Source organism: Equus przewalskii, chromosome 15 (genome assembly GCF_037783145.1).
Source record: "Equus przewalskii isolate Varuska chromosome 15, EquPr2, whole genome shotgun sequence".
Lineage (NCBI taxonomy): Eukaryota > Metazoa > Chordata > Mammalia > Perissodactyla > Equidae > Equus > Equus przewalskii.
The window spans coordinates 43,537,002-43,559,308 of NC_091845.1; the positions used below are offsets into that span (position 1 = coordinate 43,537,002).

General features: G+C 50.6%; 1 protein-coding gene across 9 annotated transcripts in view; it reads right to left on the reverse strand.

Annotated features, from left to right (window-relative positions):
* Positions 1-9,834: 9,834 nt before the first annotated feature.
* The window catches only part of TCAIM (T cell activation inhibitor, mitochondrial), a 44,622-nt gene continuing 32,149 nt past the window's right edge, over positions 9,835-22,307 (reverse strand). For 8 of the 9 annotated variants that reach the window (XM_008527982.2, XM_008527979.2, XM_008527986.2 and 5 more), the window contains 5 exons: positions 21,342-21,439; positions 20,970-21,061; positions 17,395-17,627; positions 16,676-16,807; positions 9,835-11,595 (listed from right to left, as the gene is read on the reverse strand). In XM_008527982.2, coding sequence (XP_008526204.2) covers positions 11,355-11,595; positions 16,676-16,807; positions 17,395-17,627; positions 20,970-21,061; positions 21,342-21,439 — 796 coding nt within the window. In that variant the 3' untranslated portion in view covers positions 9,835-11,354. Of the gene's footprint in view, positions 11,596-15,885; positions 15,993-16,675; positions 16,808-17,394; positions 17,628-20,969; positions 21,062-21,341; positions 21,440-22,307 lie in introns of all 9 variants that reach the window. The other variant, XR_011527482.1, reaches the window with a different exon arrangement.

Here is a 22,307-nt window from a genome sequence, read left to right on the forward strand (position 1 = left end):
TAATGTTTTCCAGAACTTCCTTTACCTCCCAAGCCATCTTGGTCTTTTAACTCTTTGGGGTTCAATAATTCAGTTCTGATGTTGGTGTCAGAGCGATATGTTAGTTACCAGCCAGAGCCAGAAGGAGGCCTCCTTGGTTGGGATAGGAGCAAGCCAGGATGGGTGGGACCTGAAGGCCCAGTGTCCCTGGGCTCAGCCAGGGGCCACCTGGGCTTGGGGGCAGCGCTCAGGGCCTCCTTGGGCCCTGAGCAGAAGGGGCTGGGGCCTGCCTGGAGCTCTCTTAGAGGAGGCCTGCGGCTGAGGGAGCCCGGGCAGAGGGCTTGCCTCCAGCTGTGTCCTTCCCTGGTCGGAGGGGCTCTGGACGATGCTTTGATGGCACAGTGGCAGCCTCTGGGCTTTCCAGAAAGGGAGTGGCTTGTCCCTCCTGATCCAGTCATGCTGGGGCAGGAGGCAGTAAGTGAGGCTCTGAAACACTCTCACCCAGCCTGAGGACTCCAGGAAACGCCAGTCCTCTGGGCTGGGGAGGGAAGGCCTGGCGTCCAGCCTTGATTCTGTGGCCACTGTGCCCTGTGACACATGGCCTCCCCCTCTCTTGGCCTCAGCTTTCCTCCCTGCACAACGTAGGGATGAGCAGGCCTGTCAGACAGCCTGCTCAACTTCACCGTGTGACTGCCTTCCCAGGAACCAGGGCTCGCCGAGGCCAGGGGATGTAAGGTGGCCTGGAGGTCAGGCCTGGGGTGGGGTCAGCTGATCCCAAGGGCATGGCCGCTTCTGAGGGTGGCAGAGGGCAGGGCCTATTAGCTCCACGGGGCGGGTGGGAGGACCAGTGTGCACTCTCTCCAGGCTCCCTGCAGGATGGCCTTGACAAAGTCCTTGTGGTCACTGCTGGCTGGCAGCCAGGACATTTTTGTGTCATTGTTTGGTGTCTTTGTTCCAGGATGCCCCCCTCCTTCGTGGTCACTCAGCCAGCAAATGATGATGATAAGCAGATCAGGCTGAAGTCAGAGGAAGGGTCTGGGCCTTGAAGGTCATCCGGATCTCTGGGTCCTTGGTGGGAGAGGCTGCCAGGGCAGGGGCGCTGGCCTCTCAGACAGAGTTGTGGGACCTCACATGGCCTTTTAGCCTCACTCTCATCCAGCCCCCAAGAGTCCCCACGAGTGTCTCAGAGGTGCTCAGAGAGATAGAAGCTCAGGCTGCAGCAGGGATCTGGGTTCAGCCTGGGGCAGGGACCAGGGCTCAGTCCACACCAGCAGAGTCCCCAGGGTAACAGTGATTGTTATAAATTCCCTGGACAGAGCACCCAGAGCCCTTTTGGGACAGCAGGCTTGGTCTTCTGCCTCGTGACCTGTCAGGGCCACTCTGACTGTGTCCTGTGAATTTCCTGTAAGGCTGGCCTGATTGTCATTCTAAGATAGCCGTCAGTCTGAGCTCACAGGGTCTCTGATCTGTAAGGTCCGTCAGCAGTGGGTGTAACCCCCACCCCTCGCCCAGCAGGCTGGGCATCCTAAGGAAGACACATCAAAGGCCTGCAGTTAGCAGAACCACAGACTCCACCCGAGGCCGGGGCTGTAGGCCAGCGTGCGTGTGTGCGTGTGTGTGTGTGCGCGCGCGTGTGTGTGTTGGGGGAGGCGGGGGGAGGGATAAATAGGGATCTGGGATGGTGCTCATCCTCTACCGCCTCGAAGATGAGGCACTGAGAGTCAGAGCAGAGTGACCTGACAATCACACAGCTGTGAAGGGAAGAGCTGTTTGCTGACTTACTGTGGGAATTCACTTTCTGTTTCCCTGATGGCTGGAGGAGTGGGAGGCGGGGGATCCTGGGAGCTGAATGTCCCTGGGGATCACAGACTGTAGAGACAAAACCTGTTGGCCCTGGGCAGCGAGGGTGCCCATTCGGCCGTCTCACTCCTGGGGTCTGTTCTGTGATCCACTCAGGTGAGCCTAACTGGCTGGACCGTGACTCCGCCAGCGTGGTGTTTTGGGCAAAGCCCATATCACAGATTTTCCCGTGTCCCGAGCAGAATGCTCTTCAGGGTGTGGGTAGCCTGTGAGGGTAGAGATGAGGCAGTGTGGGAGGGGCTGGCTCCAGGTTGTCTGAGAGTCATGCTCTAAGGAGGTGATTCTTAGAGAAGAGCTGAGGGTCCTGGCGGGGGAGACACAGGTGTGTGTCAGGCTGTCCCACTGGGCCCATGAAACCAGCGTAGGGCTCAGTGGGGAGAACCAGGGGCAATTTCAGTTCCGTCTGTGCAGAGCTTCTGCTTGTTCAGAGCTACAACCTACCTTGAGGGGCTACCTGGTAGGATAATGAGCTCTCCATCACTAGAGGTGTGCAAGCAGAATATGGGCAAACGCTGCCAGGGAGGCTGGAAGTGGTAAACCTAAAACCTCCCAGCCTACAGGTGCCCACGGGGCCCCACCTACCCACGCACTCCTGTTGGGACTGGGGGGCTCCTGGGCCAAGAGCCCTCCCATCCAGAGGCAGGGTGCCCCTGACATACCAGTGCTGCAGCCCTTCCCCAGCAGCTGGATGGATATCTTCACATGTGGCCAAAGGGCCGGGCGTTCAGTGATAGACCCCGGCCCTCTGTCCCCCACACCTCGCCTACTCCCACTGGGCTCTAGTGCCTTTCTACTCAAGGGCTGCTCCCAGGCCAGCTCTTCCTGCCTCCAGGCCTCTGCTCATGCCGTCACCCAGGTACAGTGCGACCTCCCACTCTCCCTTCAGGTTCAGGGCCTAGGACAAGTCCTTCAGGTCAGAGTTCCACGCAGGCTGCTCAGACTTTGTGTGCCCTGAGCTGGAACCCTGAGGCCCCGGGTGGGCTCACAGGGGGAGGGAGGAAGGGCATCCTGGCGGAAAGGGACAGCCTGAGCAAACCTGTGGAGGCGGGAAGCTGAAATGGGCTGTCGAGCAGGTCAGGGTGCTGGCCCACCTGGCCCAGCTGCGGTCTTTGCGGGGAAGAGGAGAGGCCGGCACTGGAAAGGCTTTGAGGACCCATCGAGGAGCCTCAACAGCCCCCTAGTTCCTGGGGAGCTGCAGAGTGTCTTTAAGCAGGGCATGCAGGAGGTGGAGGGCAGGGGAGTGCCCTGGCTCAGGTGGGGCCTGGGGGCTGGCCAGTCTAAGGCTGAGATGGTGCAGATATTCCTGGGTTCAGGTGGCGTGAGTAGGCAGAGGGAGAGGGGGAGGGAAGCCGGGGAGGGTGGGGCATGGAGGCCTGGAGCTAGAGGTGGGGAGTTGGATGAGGGGACAGTCATCCCACTCTGTCACCATGCTCTTCTCTGACAGGACTTCCAGCAGCTCTTTTGATGAACACCTGGGACTCTGCTCAAGGAAAATAATGGGGTGGTTGGAACTGGCCTGGTCCCTGTCCCCCAGACACCTGTGCCCCTGATGAGGCAGCAAGGACAATGGGCCTGTCCTATCTCCTGGTGGACCTTAGCCTGCAGGCCTCGGAGTGGCCTGTGCACGTGGGTGGGGGCTTTGCTGGGGCAGCAGGTGCTCAGGGACCTGGTGGTGGCCGTGGGAGGGGATGAGGACGGGGGGCCAGGAGCCCCGAAGGACTCCCACATAGCCTCAGCTTGGAACGGCATCTTGCTCCCAGAGGAATGCACCTGGCAGAGCAGGACATCTGATTTCTCTCGTGCTCACCTCCTTCCACGAAGCCAATCAGCCCACTCTGGGAACACCATGACCCATTTACCAGTGATTTTCCAGAGTCTGGGGCCTGGCCCACAGAAAGCACTGGAAACGCTCCACAAAGGATTTCATGACCCCTGTAAAGTGCTGCTCCCCCCATAGGTGGGCCCCTTGGCGTCCTGAGCCTGCCCATGCCAGGAAGCAAGCTGGAGGCTGCCTTGACTGACAGCCTGACACTGAGCCCTGAGCCCCCGGCCTGTACATTCCCGATGGTGACCTGCATGGATAGGGAAAGGGGCCCGTGGACCCAGGTGGCTTGGTTACTTGCCATATGGATGTGGGCGAGTGGCCCTGGTGAGGCTGTCCCAGCCCCTGGGCACACTGACTCTGTGCCCGTCACACGTGTTTACTGGCACTGACTGTGTGCAGGAAATGGATGGTCAGGGCTGTCCCTGTGCCCCTAGCTGGCGGGTGTCAAGGCTCTGAGGTGCTCTGTGGTGGCCTGTTTGTTTTCCAAGTGATGGAATTACCACATCCTGACTCTGGTGAGGCCTCTGACAGTCAGGAAGTTCCTCCTTCTCTCTAACCACTGTCTGCCCTGCTTTGACTTAAGCCAGTCCAAGGGCAGCTGGTTCACTGTCCGGGATGATAGGCCAGAGGATGAGGAATGTGCTAACCTCGGCTGTTTGGGGAAGATGGCCCCATGGACAGCCAAGTTCTCTGCGGCCCCCCTGCAGAGCTCACTTGCCCCCAAGGAAGTGGTTCTGGTCAGAGAAGAGGGGTCTGGCCACCCCAGATAATGACCCAGGGACATAGGGGGAGCCCCAGGCCTGGATGGCTGGCCCTGCAGCTTGGGCAGTGGGGAGGGTCCTGGGCTGGGACAAGCAGGATGGCCTCGGCTGGCTCCTCTGTACAGTGATCCCAGGGCCCTGGGTTTGAGGGACACAGGAAGCACAAACAAGCCGGCTCGGCCCAGTCCGCCACTGCACTTGCAGTGTCCGTGTTGCCGGTCTGGTATGCAGGGTCCTCTGTGTGGTTTCATGAACATGTGGTCGTGGACGTTCCAGAGCCAGCTTCGCCCTCTGTCCTGTGGTGACTAGCGCGGAACCTGGTGACCTTCCTGCTCCAGGCTGTGGCCGGGTATGCCCACCATAGGTGGACAGAGCACAGGGGGCTTGTGCTCTGGAGCCAGTGGGCCTGGGTTTGAGGCTTGGCCTCTCCACTTCTGGGCAAGTTAAGCCTCACCTAGGAGATGGGGTGGGCCCTGCCCTGCCCCCACTCGAAAGGCTGCAGCAAAGACCGTGGGATGTGAGCCCCAGCCCTGGCTGAGGAGGGAGATAAGGACCAAGGACTCTCTAAACAGCCACCTCTGCTGAGAGCACGCGCCCAGAGGGCCTGCCTCCTGCCCTCCTCTGCTCAGAGGACCCCTAGTGGCATCAGGCTGGCAAGAGGCCCCCTGGAGGCTCCTTTGAGGCCCACCCTCCAGTCCCTGCCTGTCTTGCTGGCCCAGAGCTGTTTGGGTGGAGTCGGGGGCCTGCCCTGACCCCCGTAGACTGGGCTCTACCCTGTGTGCTCCCCCCACCACATCACCCAGGGAGACCCTGCAGCTCCCGCCTTAGCCCTGGTGCCCTTGCTAGCTTCTGGTCCAGGCCCACCCGGGGGGGCCAGCACAGCTTCCTGGAGTCACTTGGACTTGGCTGGGTGGGACACAGCCCTGGGATGGGACATGGACGCTGCTCCCCGGTCCCACAGGGTGGGGGAAGTGAAGGCTGGCCAAATAGACTGCACCTTGAGCCACGTGGAGCCGGCCATGGCCCCCTGTGGGCCCAAGATGGGAGTGGGGAACACAACCAGAGCATGGCAGCCCAGGGTACTCCCAGGTCCTAAAACGGTGCGGGCCACAGCGCGCATGCCCGCTCGGCGCCTCCCTTGGCTGCACAGCGCCCTCCCCTATGTGGCTGGGGGCCACAGGCCCTGAGTGTTCCTCCCCTGCCAGTCTGTACCAAGGCCGGTCCACACTGCAAGGCCCCACCATGCAGACAAAGGACGGCTGCAGCTCTTCCCTCCAGAACACATCCGAGCTACCCTGCGGGGAGCACTGTCAGTCAGAAAGCCCAGGTGCTGCACTTGGAGGAAGAGGCGAGCTGCTCTGGCCTGGCTCGAGATGAGCAAGGCTGCTGTCTCAGCACCAAGGATGTAGTTAATGATTTTAGTTTTTTAAAAAATAAATGAGCAGTATGTTAGCGGGACTAAGAAGGCTGGAGCATCTGCCGGGCACAGGGGCCACTAGCTGGGGGCAGCCAGGAGGAGCCAAGCCTGGCCTCATGCTCTGACTGGAGGCATTGCTGAATCAGTGTATTGGTCTGCATCCATCAGAAAAGACATACCACCCTGTCATTTAAACAGGAGAAGTTTAATAGAAAAATCGGTAAACTTGAAGAAAAGAATACGATGTAATAAAACTCTGCATGGTACCCTAAGGCTGACGGACAGCCCTCAAGGAAGGAAAGGCCAGGAAGGGTGCCCCCTCTTCAGGAAGAGGTATGGTTGTGCCCACTGGATGGCAGAGGCGTCGGCTGGGTGGCCTGAGCCACAGCTCTCCAGGCAGCGGGTAAGTGGGGAGCAACCCTCGGGGGCATGAATGGGGTGCACGCAGGTCAGCTGACGGCCAGGCCTGTGGACAAGCAGAGGAAGTGGGGGCACCAGTGTGGGCAGGTGCTCACAGTGTGTCGAGAGGGACACCAGGCCCAGCCAGGGCCATGTGTCTGGGTCCATGGCTGGGGTGGGTGTCCACTGGATGCCATCACACCTTCTGACCCACCAATCACGCAGCCTCCAGAGTCAGGAGGGCCCGTTCCTCCTGCAGTGTCCCTCTGGCGCCCTCTACTGAGAAAGCTTGTCCTCCTGTCCGTTCTAAAGGAGAGAAGCTTGGAGGAATTCTGGTCATTATTGCAGAGCATGTATCGGGGTGGGTTGGGAGCTGAGCGGCAATAAATGGGCGACTGGCACGGAAGGCCTGCAACATGCTCACCCTGGGAACCAGCCGCCCAAGGAGCGAAGAGAAGCACTGTGCCCGGAAAATGTCACTGCAGGTGAATTAGAAGTGAGAGGCTGGAAGCAACCGAATGCTCAAAGTGGGCAGGTTAAGTGGAGGCTGGAATCACAGGAAACTCAAACTTTGGGGGTGTGAGGGGATGTGAAATAATGCTCAGGTAGGAAGAGAAATTGTGCACCCTGCCAGGGTCTCCGGTGGACATGGATGATGCCCCTGGGGAGGGGGGAGTCATTCAAGGGCAGACTAAAACAGAGCAGATTTGTAATGGTGATCCCATCACCAATGCAGGGAGTTGAATGGTGGCCCCAAAGGATACATTCATGTCCTGATCCCTGGAACCTGCGAATATGACCTTCTATTGCAAGGTATGTAAGTTATGATCTTGAGAGGAGGAGCTCATCCTGGATCCCGGGGGCCCTACATGCAGTCACATGCCTCCTTCTAAGAGAGAGGCAGGGAGAGCTTCGAGACAGACACACAGAGGACCTGGAGAAGAGGAGGCGGCCCGGTGACTGTAGAGGCAGCAACTGGAGTGATGCGGCCACAAGCCAAGGAACACTGGCAGCCGCCAGAACCTGGAAGAGGCAAAGAAAGGAATGTCGCCTGAAGCCTCTGGAGGGAGTGTGGACTCACTGACACCTTGATTTTGGACTTCAGGTCTCCAGAACTGAGAGGGAATACATTTCTGTTGTTTGAAGCCATCCAATTTGTAACTTATGTCAGCCACAGGAAACTAACACACCAAGGGAAAGCTACATGACAGGGACTGCAATGTCAGCTCCTCCAAGGTAGCACCTTTCCTGCTTGGCTCCTGCTGTGTCCCCAGTGCCTATGACAAGACTTGCACACAGTTAGGTGCCTCCTGTTTGTTGAGTGACTAATAAGAAAGGAAGAGGACTCTCTCAGGAAAGATTTTACTCCAAAGTTTAAAAATTCTGTTTTGGGTGTGGATAAAAGTGAAGCACCAGGGCTGGTGTCTCCATAGCCTGTATTGTCCCTGCCTCTCGATCACACTGCTTTTCCCAGGCCTCTCTGTTCGTCCTGCTGACCTGGGCATCTCTGGCTCACGTGTGCCGACACCAGCCCAGGTCTAATGCCAGTACCTGTGGTAGTGACAGAGAAAATGAAAATGAAACACTGACCACCTGCCACGGATTCTGAAGAGGGTTAAATCTGCCCGTGTCCTCCAGAGCCCACCACGCCCTGTGCTGAGCCAGCCTCTCCCAAACGAGCTGCCGTGATCGTCTTTGGGGCAGATGTGTGCAAACCTCCTTCCAAGAATGACGCTAGTAGGCACCTGTGGCGTCCCAACATTCCGGCCTGGCTGGAATGGGGAGGAGGGCAGCCTCAGCAGTTTCGCTGGAGGGGGTCAGGGTTGAGGCCACTGCCAGGCGTCGCTCAGGAGGAGAAGACCCCCCTCGCCGCCCCCCCCCAATCTGCATAACAGTCCTACAGGGGCAAAGTCGGACCCATTCGCACCACCATGGCCAGGACTGACATGCCTGACCACCCAAGGTTGCTGTCTGTCCCTTCCATGTCCCCTGCCCCCGTGGGGCAGTGCTGCTCCAAGGGCCCATGTGATCTTGACTCGTAGTCCCGCCTACTCCTGGCGCTGACCTGGCCGTGCGCTCGCCCAGAGCTGAGGGTGCTCTTGTGTCCTCAGACCCTTCACAGCCCCCGGGACACCTGGGTTCTAATGTCTGCAGCAGGCAGAAGGGCCTTCGGAAAGTCTCCTTCTTATTTTGGGCCTCAGTTTCCCCATGTGCAACATTTGTCAGTGTAGGGGAAAAAAATCCCTGAGATACTCCATAACCGGAAAGTCCCCAGGAGGGAAGGGTTTTGAGTGGTCAGGAGAACGAGGGTGCAGGAGCAGGGGTGTCGGGGGAAGAGAGGGTCCCCCAGCACTGACCCAGGTCTGAGCTGTCTGGCCGCTGGCTGCTCCACCTCCTCCTCCCCCAACTGCTAAGGAGCGAGGGGCGCCTGTGCTGGTGGCAGAGGACCATCCAAGGGAGGACCCTGGCTTCCGGGACAGACTCACTCAGGCTGGGAAGAACCTCCAGAACTGGCCCTGGTGCCTCCTTTTACAGTTGGGGAGACTGAGGCCAAGTGAGGAGTAGGCCTTGCCCAGGGCCACCCAGCACAGGGAGCAACTGGGAGTCTTAGCAAGGTCCCCTGGGGCTTGTGCCAATTCTTGCCCATAGGACAGGCACCTGTGGGGACCCTGCCATGTCAGAGGCCCCAAGGTCGGGGTCTGCGGCGAGTAGCACAGGTCGGAGGCCGTCTTGGAACAGGGACACACTTTGGTCAGCCAGCTGCCAGGCCTCACCCAATGCATCTGTGGCTCCTCCACCCTGGGTCTGGGTGCTGGCCTCCGGGGAGCTGGAGTTCCCAGCTGTGGAGCCTGTGGTGGAAGGCTGCCAGGACCAGGGGCCCCTGCAGAAGAGCCCAAAAGCCTTGAGGCCCAATAGTCTCCACAGGACTCATTTGATCTGATTGGCTCGCTCCAGGAAAGCATGGACAGATCCCTCCAGGGCAGCCGGAGAGGCTGAGTTAGTACAGGGGATGTGGGGACACCAGGATGCTGGGATAGTGGCCTGAGCTGGAAGGGTTCACTTCAGAGGCCTCTGTCTGGGATGTGCACACAGTCCTTGGAGGTTCCCAAGGTGAGCTGGCCCCTGAGGCGGCCCTGAGCTCCCGTGCTCCACCTGGCCACTCCTCCAGGCTCACCACCCTCTCATTAGCTCAGGGCGGCTGCCTGGAGGTGGAGGCCTTTGAGAAAAGAGGGAGTAGGGCCTGCCGAGACCTGTCCTGTGGACAGACGTGTCTTTAGACAGAGGCCTCCCTGACCCGACAGCCTGGGCAGAGACGCGTAGCCCCCCAGCGAGCTCAGGGCCTGGTTCTCCCTCGGGAGAGCTCTGCCTGGGTCTGGAGCTCAGGTCCCTTTGGAGGCCGTTTCTGACCAAAGCTTTGTAGTTAGAGGGGCCTGATCCTGTGCCAGTTCTCAGTGGGGGGACACAATTTTCCCTGTAATGCCAGATTGGGAGAGGAAGTCACAATGCCTACAGGTCACCAATTTCTTGTAGTTTCCTATTACGTTGCAATAGTTGTAAAACTACTGATAACTGAATAAGAAGAAAAACAATGATCTGATTAATGTATTATTTATTCTGTAACAATTAGTTCTGAGACAAAGTCTAATTCAAAATATATTACTGAGGATTCTATGTTAGTTCATTTTAGAAACGGCATAATCCAAACCTATTTTTCCAATACATTTTCTTACATAACCTTTAAGGAATTTTTCACACCCATCATTTGGCTGGAAAATCTTTATAGGCAACAACATTACATTAGAAAGAAAAATTTAGGTCCAGCTGTTAGGCATAAGTTAAAAGGGATGATATGCAGAAACCATAATAATTACAATCAATATTTCTTTTAAACACACACTTGAATTTAAAGAGTTTGAATAACCAATGTTTGAGATGAATTTACAACATGCTTCCAGAATGGTTTTCAACATCTCATTCCTTTCCAGTGCACTGTGGAAAAATCCTTCTCATTTCTTTAGCAGTAAGAGCCACAAAAATGGAGTCCCAAACTAGGATTCACCTCATCTTCTTGAGAAACAAGCCAAAGAGGCTGTGGGTCTGGTTAAAAATATTATCCTAAAGGAAATGTCTGTGAGACAGAAGCCCTGTGTCTACAGGGCGGGCACACCGTGCCCCTTGGGGCCGGGCTGGGCTGCGGCTTCAGGGAGACCCCACACTATGGACGAGGGCGGCTCAGAGGGGCTGTAACCAGGGTTGCAAACACTGGCAGGGACACGAAGACCTGGGTTGAGAGCGGTGACAAATCCTGAATTGTCTGAACCATTTTACACTTGACCCCACTCGCGGGAGTTCTTTGGGACACAAGCAAGGATTTTCCTGGATAGTGTTTGTCCACAAAACCAAATGAGTTACCTTGTTAAATGATTAAAAAACACTGCCCATTGGTTTCATGCTACCAGCCAGTCGCAGTATTTTAATGGGTAGCAAAACTTATGGGTTGATTTAAAGATAAACTCCCTGGCACTGAAGACGTTTTGACAAGCTGGTGTCAGACGGCTATGACGGCATCAGTGCTGCGTACTCATTCCATTGCTTTTTTGCCTCCTATTCTCTCTCTGAGGCGAAATTTGGTTATCTAATTTTTGCTTCCCATCAATCATCTGCTTTGGACATCACCTGTTCATACTGGCTGCAAAATCTGTGTATTGATACACGAGATGTCACCATAGAGCTGCCTGTCGCACGGCGAGTTCCGTCCTTCAGAGCCACACTGAGCGCGCCCGTGCACGCTGAGCAACGCTCGCTCACACAGAGTAGCTCACTCTGCAGAAGCCCTCACTCACACACCGCCACAAAACGTCCTTTCATTCTGACATCTTTCCACCTAGTCTTGCCCATCAGATGAGAAACACCGTAAGACTGGGAGATAAAACCTTTTTAAAATAAGTTTCCTAGCAGAAATTAATGTTTTACAAAATGTGTACTTTTAAAGCAGCAGTTAGAAACTTTGTTCTTGTAATATATAAATAATACTGTTATATCAAATTGTGAATTTAAATAAGTTTAATTTAACAGTTCCTTTCTTATCTCTTTAAAAAAATACAGATTTCTGTTACTTGACGGCTTCTCCATTCTTCCAATTCCAAGGAATACAAAGGTCCCCATCTTGCATAACGGAGTAAAAATGTGACACGCAGAGGTGCAGCCCTTGTAGATAAGGCAGTGATTGCTCTAGAAGTCTCTTACAACAATCCACCATCTGTATACTAGAAACACTGGGCTCCTTATAAAACTTTTCCAGAGAAAATTTCTTCGTTGAAGCCTGTATCAATTCATTTTCAATAACCTTTAACCTGTTATATTGAAAATAAAAATAACATTGCCATAAACCATAACCAAACAAAGGAACATAATAAAATGTAACTATAATTTTATATGTTGGGGCTATAACTTTCTACTCACAACGATGGAAACAGTACGCACAGAGGCCAAAGTACACGCTTGGAAGCCACGCCAGCGGTTACAGGGCAGTACCTGTTACTTCCCGTGTCTCTAACAGTATCTGTTAAACCTTCTCAGCAGTGATGGAGCACAAACAATTAATGCAAAGTTTAAGATGCTCCTAGCCCGCCTCGCCAGCAGCCGCTGCTGACTGAAGGAGGCAGAAAGCCAAGGGTGTGAAGCCCCAGCTCGAGGAGCCACTGTGGGTGTGACCCGGGGGCAGTGACTTCTGGAGATCGGCAGGAGGGCAGGCCCTGAGGAGGAGGGTCGTCTTCGAGCTCCTCCCCGACGCCCAGCTGCCTCCCCTCGCTGAGGCTCCACCGTCTCTCAGGCCCATCAGGGGCTCGAGTAGAGGCTACAAGTCAGCAGCTCAGCGCAGAATCAGCGTCTACACTACTTCCACCCTCAGGTGGCAACGTCGTGGCTCTGAGGTTTCAGTAAACAGACTCTATCCCCCAAATTGTGGGTGGGAGGGAGGACTCGGCCTCCTGTCCTCACAGGCCTCCGACCTCACGGGGAGGCCACGTGAGCAGGGAGTGAAGCCACCCGCACGGTGAGGGTCCTGGAGCTAGTCTAACTGAAGTACAGCACTGGTTAGAAACACCCAAATACCTTCTCTTTCCTACCCACTCAAGCTCCCCATAGAGGAAAAGAGTAAGTACCACAAAATAGCCATAAGCTAGAAAAATACTTAAAAACAGAACTGTTCACTGTGCCGGTCGGCAGTGAGCAGCAGTGGCCTGGAAGTCCTGAGTCCCCCTGCTCATATATATACATATGTAGTCCGTTTTGTCTGTAAGGTCACTTCCTCTAGACAGCGTTGCCTAGAGATTCAAGCAGGCGGACGGCAGTGAGGACTGACAGGCTCTCAGCACCCTCCAGGTGGGCCTGCGTCTACTCTCCCCAGGATTGGACAGGAACTGATAGCAGGGGTTGACAAACGCTTTCTGTAAAGGGCTTTTTTCAGTTGCTCAAAAAAACCAAAACAAGATATTACCAATCCAGCTTAGAAATGAAAAGCCTTGCTGCGTGCCGAGTTGTAGCACTGTTCTCCACTGACACACGTTACACGAATCTCTGGAAAGGGCCATGCATTCCCATTCCTGCTCAGAGAAGCCTCCAGTCTCATTCCTGGGTTCCCATGTTCCCCGGGCCCACAACCTTTGCAATCATGAGAGCACAGCAGTCTTCTGGGTGCAGTCTTGGGGGAGCCTCGAGTCCCGAGGAGGCAGCCTCTGCTAAGGCTCAATCCAGGGCTGTCCCATCCAAAAGAAAGACGGCGTGGAACAGCCTTTCCCTCCTTGGATGCCTCTGTAGTCCACAGCAGACTAACTTAAAACATGTTTTCAGGGGCCAGCATTGTGGCATAGTGGTTAAGTTCAGTGCTCTCTGCTTTGGTGGCCCAGGTTTGTGGGTTTGGATTCTGGGCACAGAGTTGCACCACTTGTCAGCCATGCTGTGGCAGGGACCCACATACAAAGTGGAGGAAGACTGGTATGGATGTTAGCTCAGGGCTAATCTTCCTCAGCAAAAAAAAAAAAAAAAAAAAAAAAAAAGTGAAAAAATTGTTTTTTGCCTTTCTTTATAATTTCTTTGCTTTTTTATATTCATACCTCAAAAAAAAAAAAAAAAAGAAGAAAAAGGGAGGCACAGTACAAACAAGATACCATGAGATGGTGGGTGTGGCTATGGGAAGTTCTGTTCCTTTCCTTCAACTGCTAAGAAATAGGCCAGACATTTCCTAGGGGGAAATGACCCTTCTCTCCTTTGACAAAAATTATGTCTATATTTTTTTAACACAAAGTTGAACACTGTGTCTTTGACATCCGAGCGTGAGCTCCACAAGGGACTCTGTTTGCACTGTATCCTGCTAGTGACTTTTACAGGTCCTGCAAGGCACCTAAGGATTCAGTCAAGATTAGTCGAACATTCCTTTTGCTGAGGAAGACTGGCCCTGAGCTAACATGCATGCTCATCTTCCTCTACTTTATACGTGGGATGCCTACCACAGCATGGCTTGCCAAGCGGTGCTATGTCTGTACCCGGGATCCCAACCTGGGCCGCTGAAGCACAACGTGTGCACTTAACTGCTGTGCCAGGGGGCAGGCCCCTCGAACATGCTTTTAAATGTTTGTTTCCACTGTACGTAAGTATTGAAATTATTTAACCGTTCTGCTATTATTCTGCATTTCTGTCGTTTCCAATTCTAAGCGATTCTGAAACGCACAGCGCGGCGCGGGTGGGAGGGAAGGGCTGGGGCGTTCGCACACGTGGCGGAGCGAGGACAGCCTGTTTGCCCCTAGGCCCGGGTTACCCAGGCCACTCGCGGCCTCCTGAGAGCTGAGAGCAGGCTCTTGCTGCCTCCAGAGGAGGGGGCTCTGCAGGGGGCACACTTTCTACTGGCAGCCAGGCCACGTCAAGAGGCGGGGGTACGAGTCACGGCCTCTGGAAGGGCACCCGGGGTCCGGAGGGAGCTCAGACGGCACAGTGGCCCCGTGGCGTGGGTGGCCTCTCATTGCCTTCCTCTTCGACAGCACCTGTGAGCTTTCACCTTTTTTATAAGTTGAGTTTCCACCTAAGAATCCACTTTATAAAGAGATACGCAGATAAAAAGTGACTGAAAGCCACTGTCAGAAGGTGCTTCATCTAAGGAAAGAAGGTCACGTGAGCCACCCCGTGATCAGAATGAAGGTGACCGTGGCAGGGTAGGGAGGCCAGGGCAGAGGGAGGGGGACAGTGGAGGGGAGGACACTCTGGCCACAGAGGGTGGCGGGGGGCAGCGGCGCCCACTACGGGAAGACAGCCCGCAGGGCCCAGCGGCGAATGTCCTCCTCTCCCTGGGGACGAGCACAGGGATGAGGGCTCCGGGGACACGTGCAAGTCAGGGAGTATGTACTGAGGCTCCTGTGTGCCAGGCACCGAGCCTGGCAGTGGAGGGAACAAACCAGACAAAACACGAAGCCTACATTCCGTCTGGGGGCAGCCAGTGGACAGGAGGGGGCCTGTCGGCCAGAGGGGAGAAGGCTGGCCGGGCAGCGGGCGAGGACGCCGCGGGGGCCGCTCTGACCCGGAGTGGGCTCTGGGGCACCCAGCAGAAGGTGCAACTGAGTGCCGAGGGAGGCTGTCCGGGAGACGCGCTCCGGGGTACAGGGGAAGAGTTCGCTGGAGGAAGGAACAGGCCACCGGCCGGAGCAGGACGGGCGAGGGGGGGTCCCAGGGGAGCAGCAGGACCAGCATGTGGGGCAGCGCTCCGACTGGGGTTCTGGCTGCTCTGAGGGGAATCAACTGGGGAGGGGGATCAGAGTGGGAACCTGGAGACCAGAGAGGTGATCCCCAAATGGCTGAGGCTTGGACCAGGGGCGGCAGTGAAGGAAAGGAGAAGCGGTGGGCTTCGGGGCAGACTGAGAAGGTGGAGCTGAGGTCTTGGTGCACTGGAGGTGGGGTGTGAGGAAGTCAGGAGAGGAAGAAAGACAGCTCAAGGTTATTTCTTTTTATTTTCCTTCCTCGAAATCTAGTGGCAATACTTCAAAGCATCAAGTGGCCCTACAGAAGACAGAGAAAGAAGCCGCTTGGTGTAGCAGACAAACCCATCAGCCCCAAAAATGAAAGGCTGCGGGGCTGACAATTTAGTAAAGGAACATCACAAACACAAAGGCTACCAACCAGCCAAAGGTGGGATATTCATGAGATAGGATCTGGTCAACAGAGTGGTCATCAATTCCACAAGCAAAACAAAGAGATGCAACCCCCTTCACCTACTGTGTACATAAAGTGATCCCATTATGTCGTTAAAGGACCACTCTCATGGCTGCTGCCCTTTCTCTCTCTCTATTCCTATCCTTGGCTATTTAAACAAGCAGTTGGTAGGGACCGACGAGTGCCCAGGCAGCGAGGCAGGAGACAGTAACGTGGTGCCTTCCAGCGCACTGCTGAACAATCTCGGCGATCGCCCACCTACCAGGCTCCAGTCCTTGTGCTCCTTCCTAGACACGTGCCCCCTCATTCTCCTTGGCCTCCTTCCTGCTCCTCGGCCACTGCCTTCCCTTCCATGCTCCTGTTCCTTCCCAGAGCGTTGGCTTTGGCTCTTCCCGTTCAACTCCACTCTGTGGTCCAGCTACCACTGACATATTTATAGCACTCACCTCTCCTGCTAGAAACACATTCCAGGAGGGCAGGGGGCAGGCCTTCAGCTCTCTATCAGTGGCACCTGTCATAGCTTCGGGCACACAACAGTCATAGCAAATGATGGCTAAATGAATGAACGAATGAATAAACCCTTGGTAACCAAACCTCCTTAGGCAATAGCTTTAGGAAAACAAACTCTTTTGAATGTAATACTCTCCCCTTTCTTCACAGTAGATACATAAAATATTATCAAGCAGCATGTTACTGCCTACAACCTAGGAAACTGTTGGCTATTGTGTGATTCCTTCAAAGATACAAACAGTATAGAGACAGCAGCACTTATCTACTAAAACAATTTTTTACTTTAAAATTTCTTCTCAATTTAATAAAAACGCAGATGGAGTTTGCTTTATAAGAGTAGTTTCCAAAATTTTAAACAATGAAGATTCCTGTTAATCAAGTGTAACTGATTTTCTCCTTGTTGCCACCCTTTTCCATCTGGAGAATTTCTTTCTGGTATTCTTATCTGTCATTCTGCTCCTGAGTTGACTTTTATATTAATCAGCCCTGCTCCTCAAATGGAAGTACATGGTGGTGATGTCATTTAGGTTATTCTGCCTAGACAACAGCCACATCCAATCCCTGGCAGAACAAGATGGGAAGTATATACCTATGGAATATCCACAAATCAGTTGGTTTCCTAAGTTTAATACAGTTTTAATGTCCCACATCTACGAGCTCTGAATACCTGAACTTTTAAAGGTTAGACTGACTGCTAAGACATTACAGAGGGCTAGCAGTACTCACTCTTCTTTTCTCTTCATGTTCTCTCTTGCCTGTTGGGCTTTGGTGAGAATAAACCACTGGAGGTTTGCTGGATCACAGAGGGTTGGGATGTTAAAATGCCCGAGTTCATGCAAGCTTGGAGCATATCTGTCACTGTAATGAAACACACATAAAAGGAAAAGTCACCGATCCTTTCATCCCCTGCTCCACCCCCCTAAAATATTTTATTAGTCTGATTAACAGAAAAGGAATTCATCAAGAAAATCCACCTTAAAAATATAGCACAATTGACTTAAAGTTTTGCTGTCCCCAAAGAGATACACTTAATCAGGATGACCCCACACTTCCCAGCTCTAAGAACTTCGTCTGTAAAATGGGGCTAGCGACCAACTTCATGGTGAGGTTGTGGAAGCAAAAGAGATAATGCGCTTAAGCCCCAAGCCCAGTGCCTGGAAAAGAGTAATGTGCTCCAAAAATGTTGGCTATTGGTTCAACATTAGTTTAATCCTATAATTGACTTTGCCGTGTAAGTGGCAATATATTTACAGAATTCTAGAGATTCAATCCTTCAATCCCCTCATGTTGGTTTTTCTAATGTGTAAAAGAGTGTTACTAACAGAAGTAGTGACGTATTTTTCTTTAATTCCTAAGAATCACAAACTGAAATACAAAACAACGTAATCCGCTTTCACAACCCATCCAACTGAATGAATTGAGATATTTTTATTTCAGATATTTACCTGTTAAGGATCATTTGTAAACCACGCAGACTTCGAGGGTGAAAAAGTATTCTATTTTTCAACAGTCTGTTATAGAAGACGTCAAGAAGAGAGTAGTACTCTTCAAGCGTCAACGCTGGCTGTAATTCTTCGAGATAAACCACTCGGATGCCCCCTAGAAGATGGCTTATTTGGTCTTCTAAGAGCACCAGCCTCCTCTGAAGGTCAAAATAACTCGGCAGTCTTTCAAAAAGCTACAGTATTAAAAAAAGGGAAAGAAATATTTAGTTTTATGTTACTTTAATAGCCCAATTTTAGGACTTCAATAAATGGTATTGAGAAGTTTTAACAAGAAAATTATTTTCCTAGAAGGAAAGTTCAAGTAAACAATAAGAAAAAGATAATGTAATGTTGGAAATATGAATATTCAAAACAAAGCACTGTAAATCTTAGGGATTTTTAGATAGGAATTGAAGAGATCACAGAAAAAAAGAATTATGTTCCAAATAAAAATAAGTCCTAAGTACTAATATTTACATATTCAGGTAACAATCTTAAATTAGTGTAGAATGATTAAATGGTATAATAAAAAAGAGTTTTAGAAATAAAGTATATGTATCTCAACTCCAAGTCTATTTCTTTAGAATTTACTTTAATGCAACTAAATTCAATTAAATGCAATAAACATTACTGAGTGCCTACCATGTACTTAAGGACTAAAGTGGACACTTGGAGTACACAGATTATAAGAGTTTGTCCCTGTTTGCCAGGAGCTCACAGTCAGGGTGCAAGGAAACAAGACAAAAACCAGATTTCAGGGTACTAGTGCCATGTCCTGGTGAACGGATACAGAGGGGAAGTTCAAACAAAGGTTTCTAAAGAGGTCTACTGTGATCTCTCTAAAAAGATAAACAGGATTCAGAAAAGGTTAGATGCACATGGGAATGTTCCAGGGGAAGACAACAGAACGTGTGCACACGCAGCAGCATGAACAGCGACAGCATGTTCAAAAGCAAGCAGTCTGGTGAGGCTGGCGTGTGTCTGCCCGTGGGGGAGCGGAGAGGGGAGGCTGCAGACGCAGGCGGGCCGAGGCCAGGGAAGGCCCTGTGAGCTCCACTGAGGACTCAGAGTTTTCACAGAGAGCTGCCGGCACACAGCTTTCAGAGGAGTCGAAAGGCAGCCACAACTCCACTATAATAAAAGCAATGGCGGTAGAAAAATTGTACAAATTATTTGTAATATACTTATAACACTTTGTGAAAAGTAATTTCACTACCTACTTTTTCAATTTTTCTCTCAATGGGTCATTCATGTATAAATGGTAACTACATTTTAAAAACTTTTTATTTTGAGGTAACTGTAGATTCATACATCTTTTACCCAGTTTCTCCAATGGTAACATCTTGCAAAACTACAGCATAATATCACAACCAGGAAATTGATACTGATACAACCCACTACCCTTATTCAGATTTCATCAGTTTTACACTCAATTGTGTCTATTAAATTGTATGCAATTTTATCACGTGTGTTAGATTCCCATGATGTGATCACCATCAAGATACAGATCAGTTCCATCACCAGGATCCCTCGTGCTAACCTTTTATAGCCACGGACACCTCTGCTCCCCCACTCCCCAACCCCTGGCAACCACCATCGGTTCCTTCTATAATTTCATCGTTTTAAGAATGTTATCTAAATGAAATCATACAGTATGTTATCCTTGCGGTCTGCCTATGCTGCCGCAGTATCAGTATCCATGCTTCTCACTGCTGAGTAGAATTCCATTGTATGGATGCGCCACAGTTCAACCATTCCCACACTGAAGGACATCAGGTTTTTCTCTAGATTTTGGGTATTACGAACATTTGTGTACAGTTTTTGTGTGAACATAAGTTTTCATTTCTCTAGTCTAAATGCTCAAGAGTGCAGCTTCTGGGCCGTACGGTAAGCACGTTTAGTTTGCACTGCCGTACTCTCTTCCAGAGTGCCTGCACTATCAGACATTCCCACCAGCAACGGACAAGTGATCCAGGTTTCTGCATCCTTGCCAGCATTTGGTGGTGTCATTATTTTTTATTTTTAGCCATTCTGATAGGTGTGTGGTGATATCTCACTGTGGTTTTAATTTGCATTTTCCTATGGCTAATCATGTTGAACATCTTTTTATGTGCTTATTTGTCATTTGTATATGCTCTTCTGTGACATGTCTGTCACGTCTTTTTGGATTGCCTGGTTTTTTTACTGTTGAATTTTGAGAGTTCCTTATATATTTAGATACAAAGACTTTGTCAGATATGTGGTTTGCAAATATTTTCTAGCAAGCATTTGATTTGAACAGATACTTCACCAAAGAAGATACATGGATGGCAAATAAGCACATGAAAAGATACTCACCATCATTCATCATTAGAGAAATGCAAATTAAACCCACAATCAGATAGTACCACACACCTATTGTAACAGCTAAAATGAAAATGATGACCATAGTAAGTGTTGGCAGTTTCTTAAAGAGTTTAAATACTTAACATATGATCCAACCATTCCACTTTTAGGTATTTACCCAAGAGAAAAGATAATAAATGTCCATACAAACATTTGTAGATAAAAGTTCATAGCAACTGTATTTCTAATAGCTAAAAAGTGACATAGTCCAATGACCATCAATAGGTGAATGGATAAACAAACTGTGGTCTATCCATATGATGGACTACTATGCGGCAATAAAAAGGAATAAATTCTTGATACATACAACAGCATGGATAAATCTCAAAACAATTATGCTAAGTGAAAGAAATCAGAACCCTCTCCAAAAGAAAAAAGGTACATACTCTGTGACTCCACTTATATAAAATTCAAGAAATATAAACTAGTCTATAGTGACAGAAAGCAGGCCAGTGGTTGCTTGGGGAGGGGGTGGTGGGATGGAAGAGAGGGTTTTCAAAGGATGTGACTTACTTTTGTGGGTGATGGATGTGTTCACTATCCTGACTTAATAATTTCATGGGTATTTACATATGTCAAATCTCATCAAATTACACATACTAAATATGTGCAGTTTATTGCATGCAATTATACCACAGGAAATCAGTAAAAAACAAAACAAGAGACTGCAGGCCTTTAGGCTATGCTTCAGAAAAGACTATAAAATTTCCAAATAAAAACTGACTTAAAAATCAGTCGTCAGGGGGCCAGCCCTGAAGCATAGTGCTTATGTTTGGTGTGCTCTGCTTTGGCAGCCCAGGTTTGCGGGTTTAGATCCTGAGCGTGGACCTAAATCACTCCTCAGCCCTGCTGTGGCGGTGCCCACATATAAAGTGGAGGAAGACTGGCACAGATGTTAGCTCAGGGACAGTTTTCCTCAAGGAAAAAAAAGAGGAAGATTGGCAACAGATGTTAGCTCAGAGCTAATCTTCCTCAGGATGAAATAAAAATCAATCCTCTAAGTATTTCAACTACATGATATTAAGCATCTGAGCTGAAAACAGCTAAAACTATGCTTAATTTTTTTTTAGTTCATTGACATAACAACGTAGTTTGAAACAAAGGGATGTGGAAGACAAAGCAGAGATTTTTTGCTTTAAGTCTCTCCTTACCTTCGCCCAGTGATGGTGCACATCCATGGTTCCCAGCATCACATGGCCCCCCGCACTCATCCCGGAACGGTCTGTAAACACCAGTGTACATCCTGATGATAAAACACAAACCCTTCGGTCACTATCCAGAGACGCTTCATTCTTTTAGCATTGTGCAAATAATTACTTAAAGTTAGTGTATAAGTTCAGGATTAAAATCAGTAGAAGCTTAAAGGCTAATTTTATGCGGCAGTTTTATTCAAAGAAACAGATTTAAAAATTCAGCTTGATAAAGTCACATCCGTAAAGACTTTTAACACTTAGTTTTCCTCTATAGATTACAGATGTGTATTGCAGCTAAGAGACATTTTAAAGAAAATGAAAAGTGTTTACCTTTTGCATTTTTAAGTGTTTCCAAGTTCTGCTGTGCTAAGCGGCCTAAACTATGCAGCTGGCTGCAGCGATGGGCAATGCCCCAGCTCCTCTGCCACCTAGTCCAACAGAGCACACAGGCGCGTTAACACCGGCATCCCTGAGGGAGGAGGCGTGCATTCACCCCCAACTGCTCAGTTCCTGCGAAAGCCAATGAGTTCTTTTCTCAAGGAGGCACACGACATGTTTCCAAACTAGCTTATTTTCCACGAAGCAAACAAACAGAAAACAAACTGTTCACCAGAGAGTACAAATGTGACCGTTGTGTTCGGGCTTCCAACATCTAAAACAAGCAAATGCACTATGTTGTTCCTATTTTAAAATAAGAGAATGAAATAGGAAAACTTTGAGAGGAATCTTTTTCTTTTCCACAGTGTTCAATGATAATGATTTTGTTTTAGATTTAAGTTCTTATTAGGAATTCCAGGTAGGTTTATCAGATCCTTTTTATCTTATTTTAGAGAAAATGTTTTTATGACATCATGTAATGTGCTCATTTTATAAATGCACATTAAATCTTAGTGACAAAATGGAGCCGATGTTCCTGTGACATCACAGAGGCAGTGCTGTGTAAATGTGAAGAGCACTGGTCAGAAGCGGTATCAGAAAACCCACGCTGAGCTCTAATTCTGTGATTTACTAGTTCTGTGACCTGGAACAAGTTGCTTCTAGCCTTCCTAAGCTTTCTCTTTCATACATGCAAAGTGGGGACATTTCCTACAGCTCAGGAGGTATAAACCAAAGGGGATAACATATGTGAAGGAGTGAGGCACTCAAACAGGCTCTCAAAAAACTGAGGTTTTTTTCTTCATCCTAACGCTGATTCTGATGAGTGTCATTTCTGATAAAATGAAATCAGTTTTTAAAATTTTTCCTTTAACCCACAATTGAAAAACTAAGACACAATTTCAAAGAATTAACATTGTG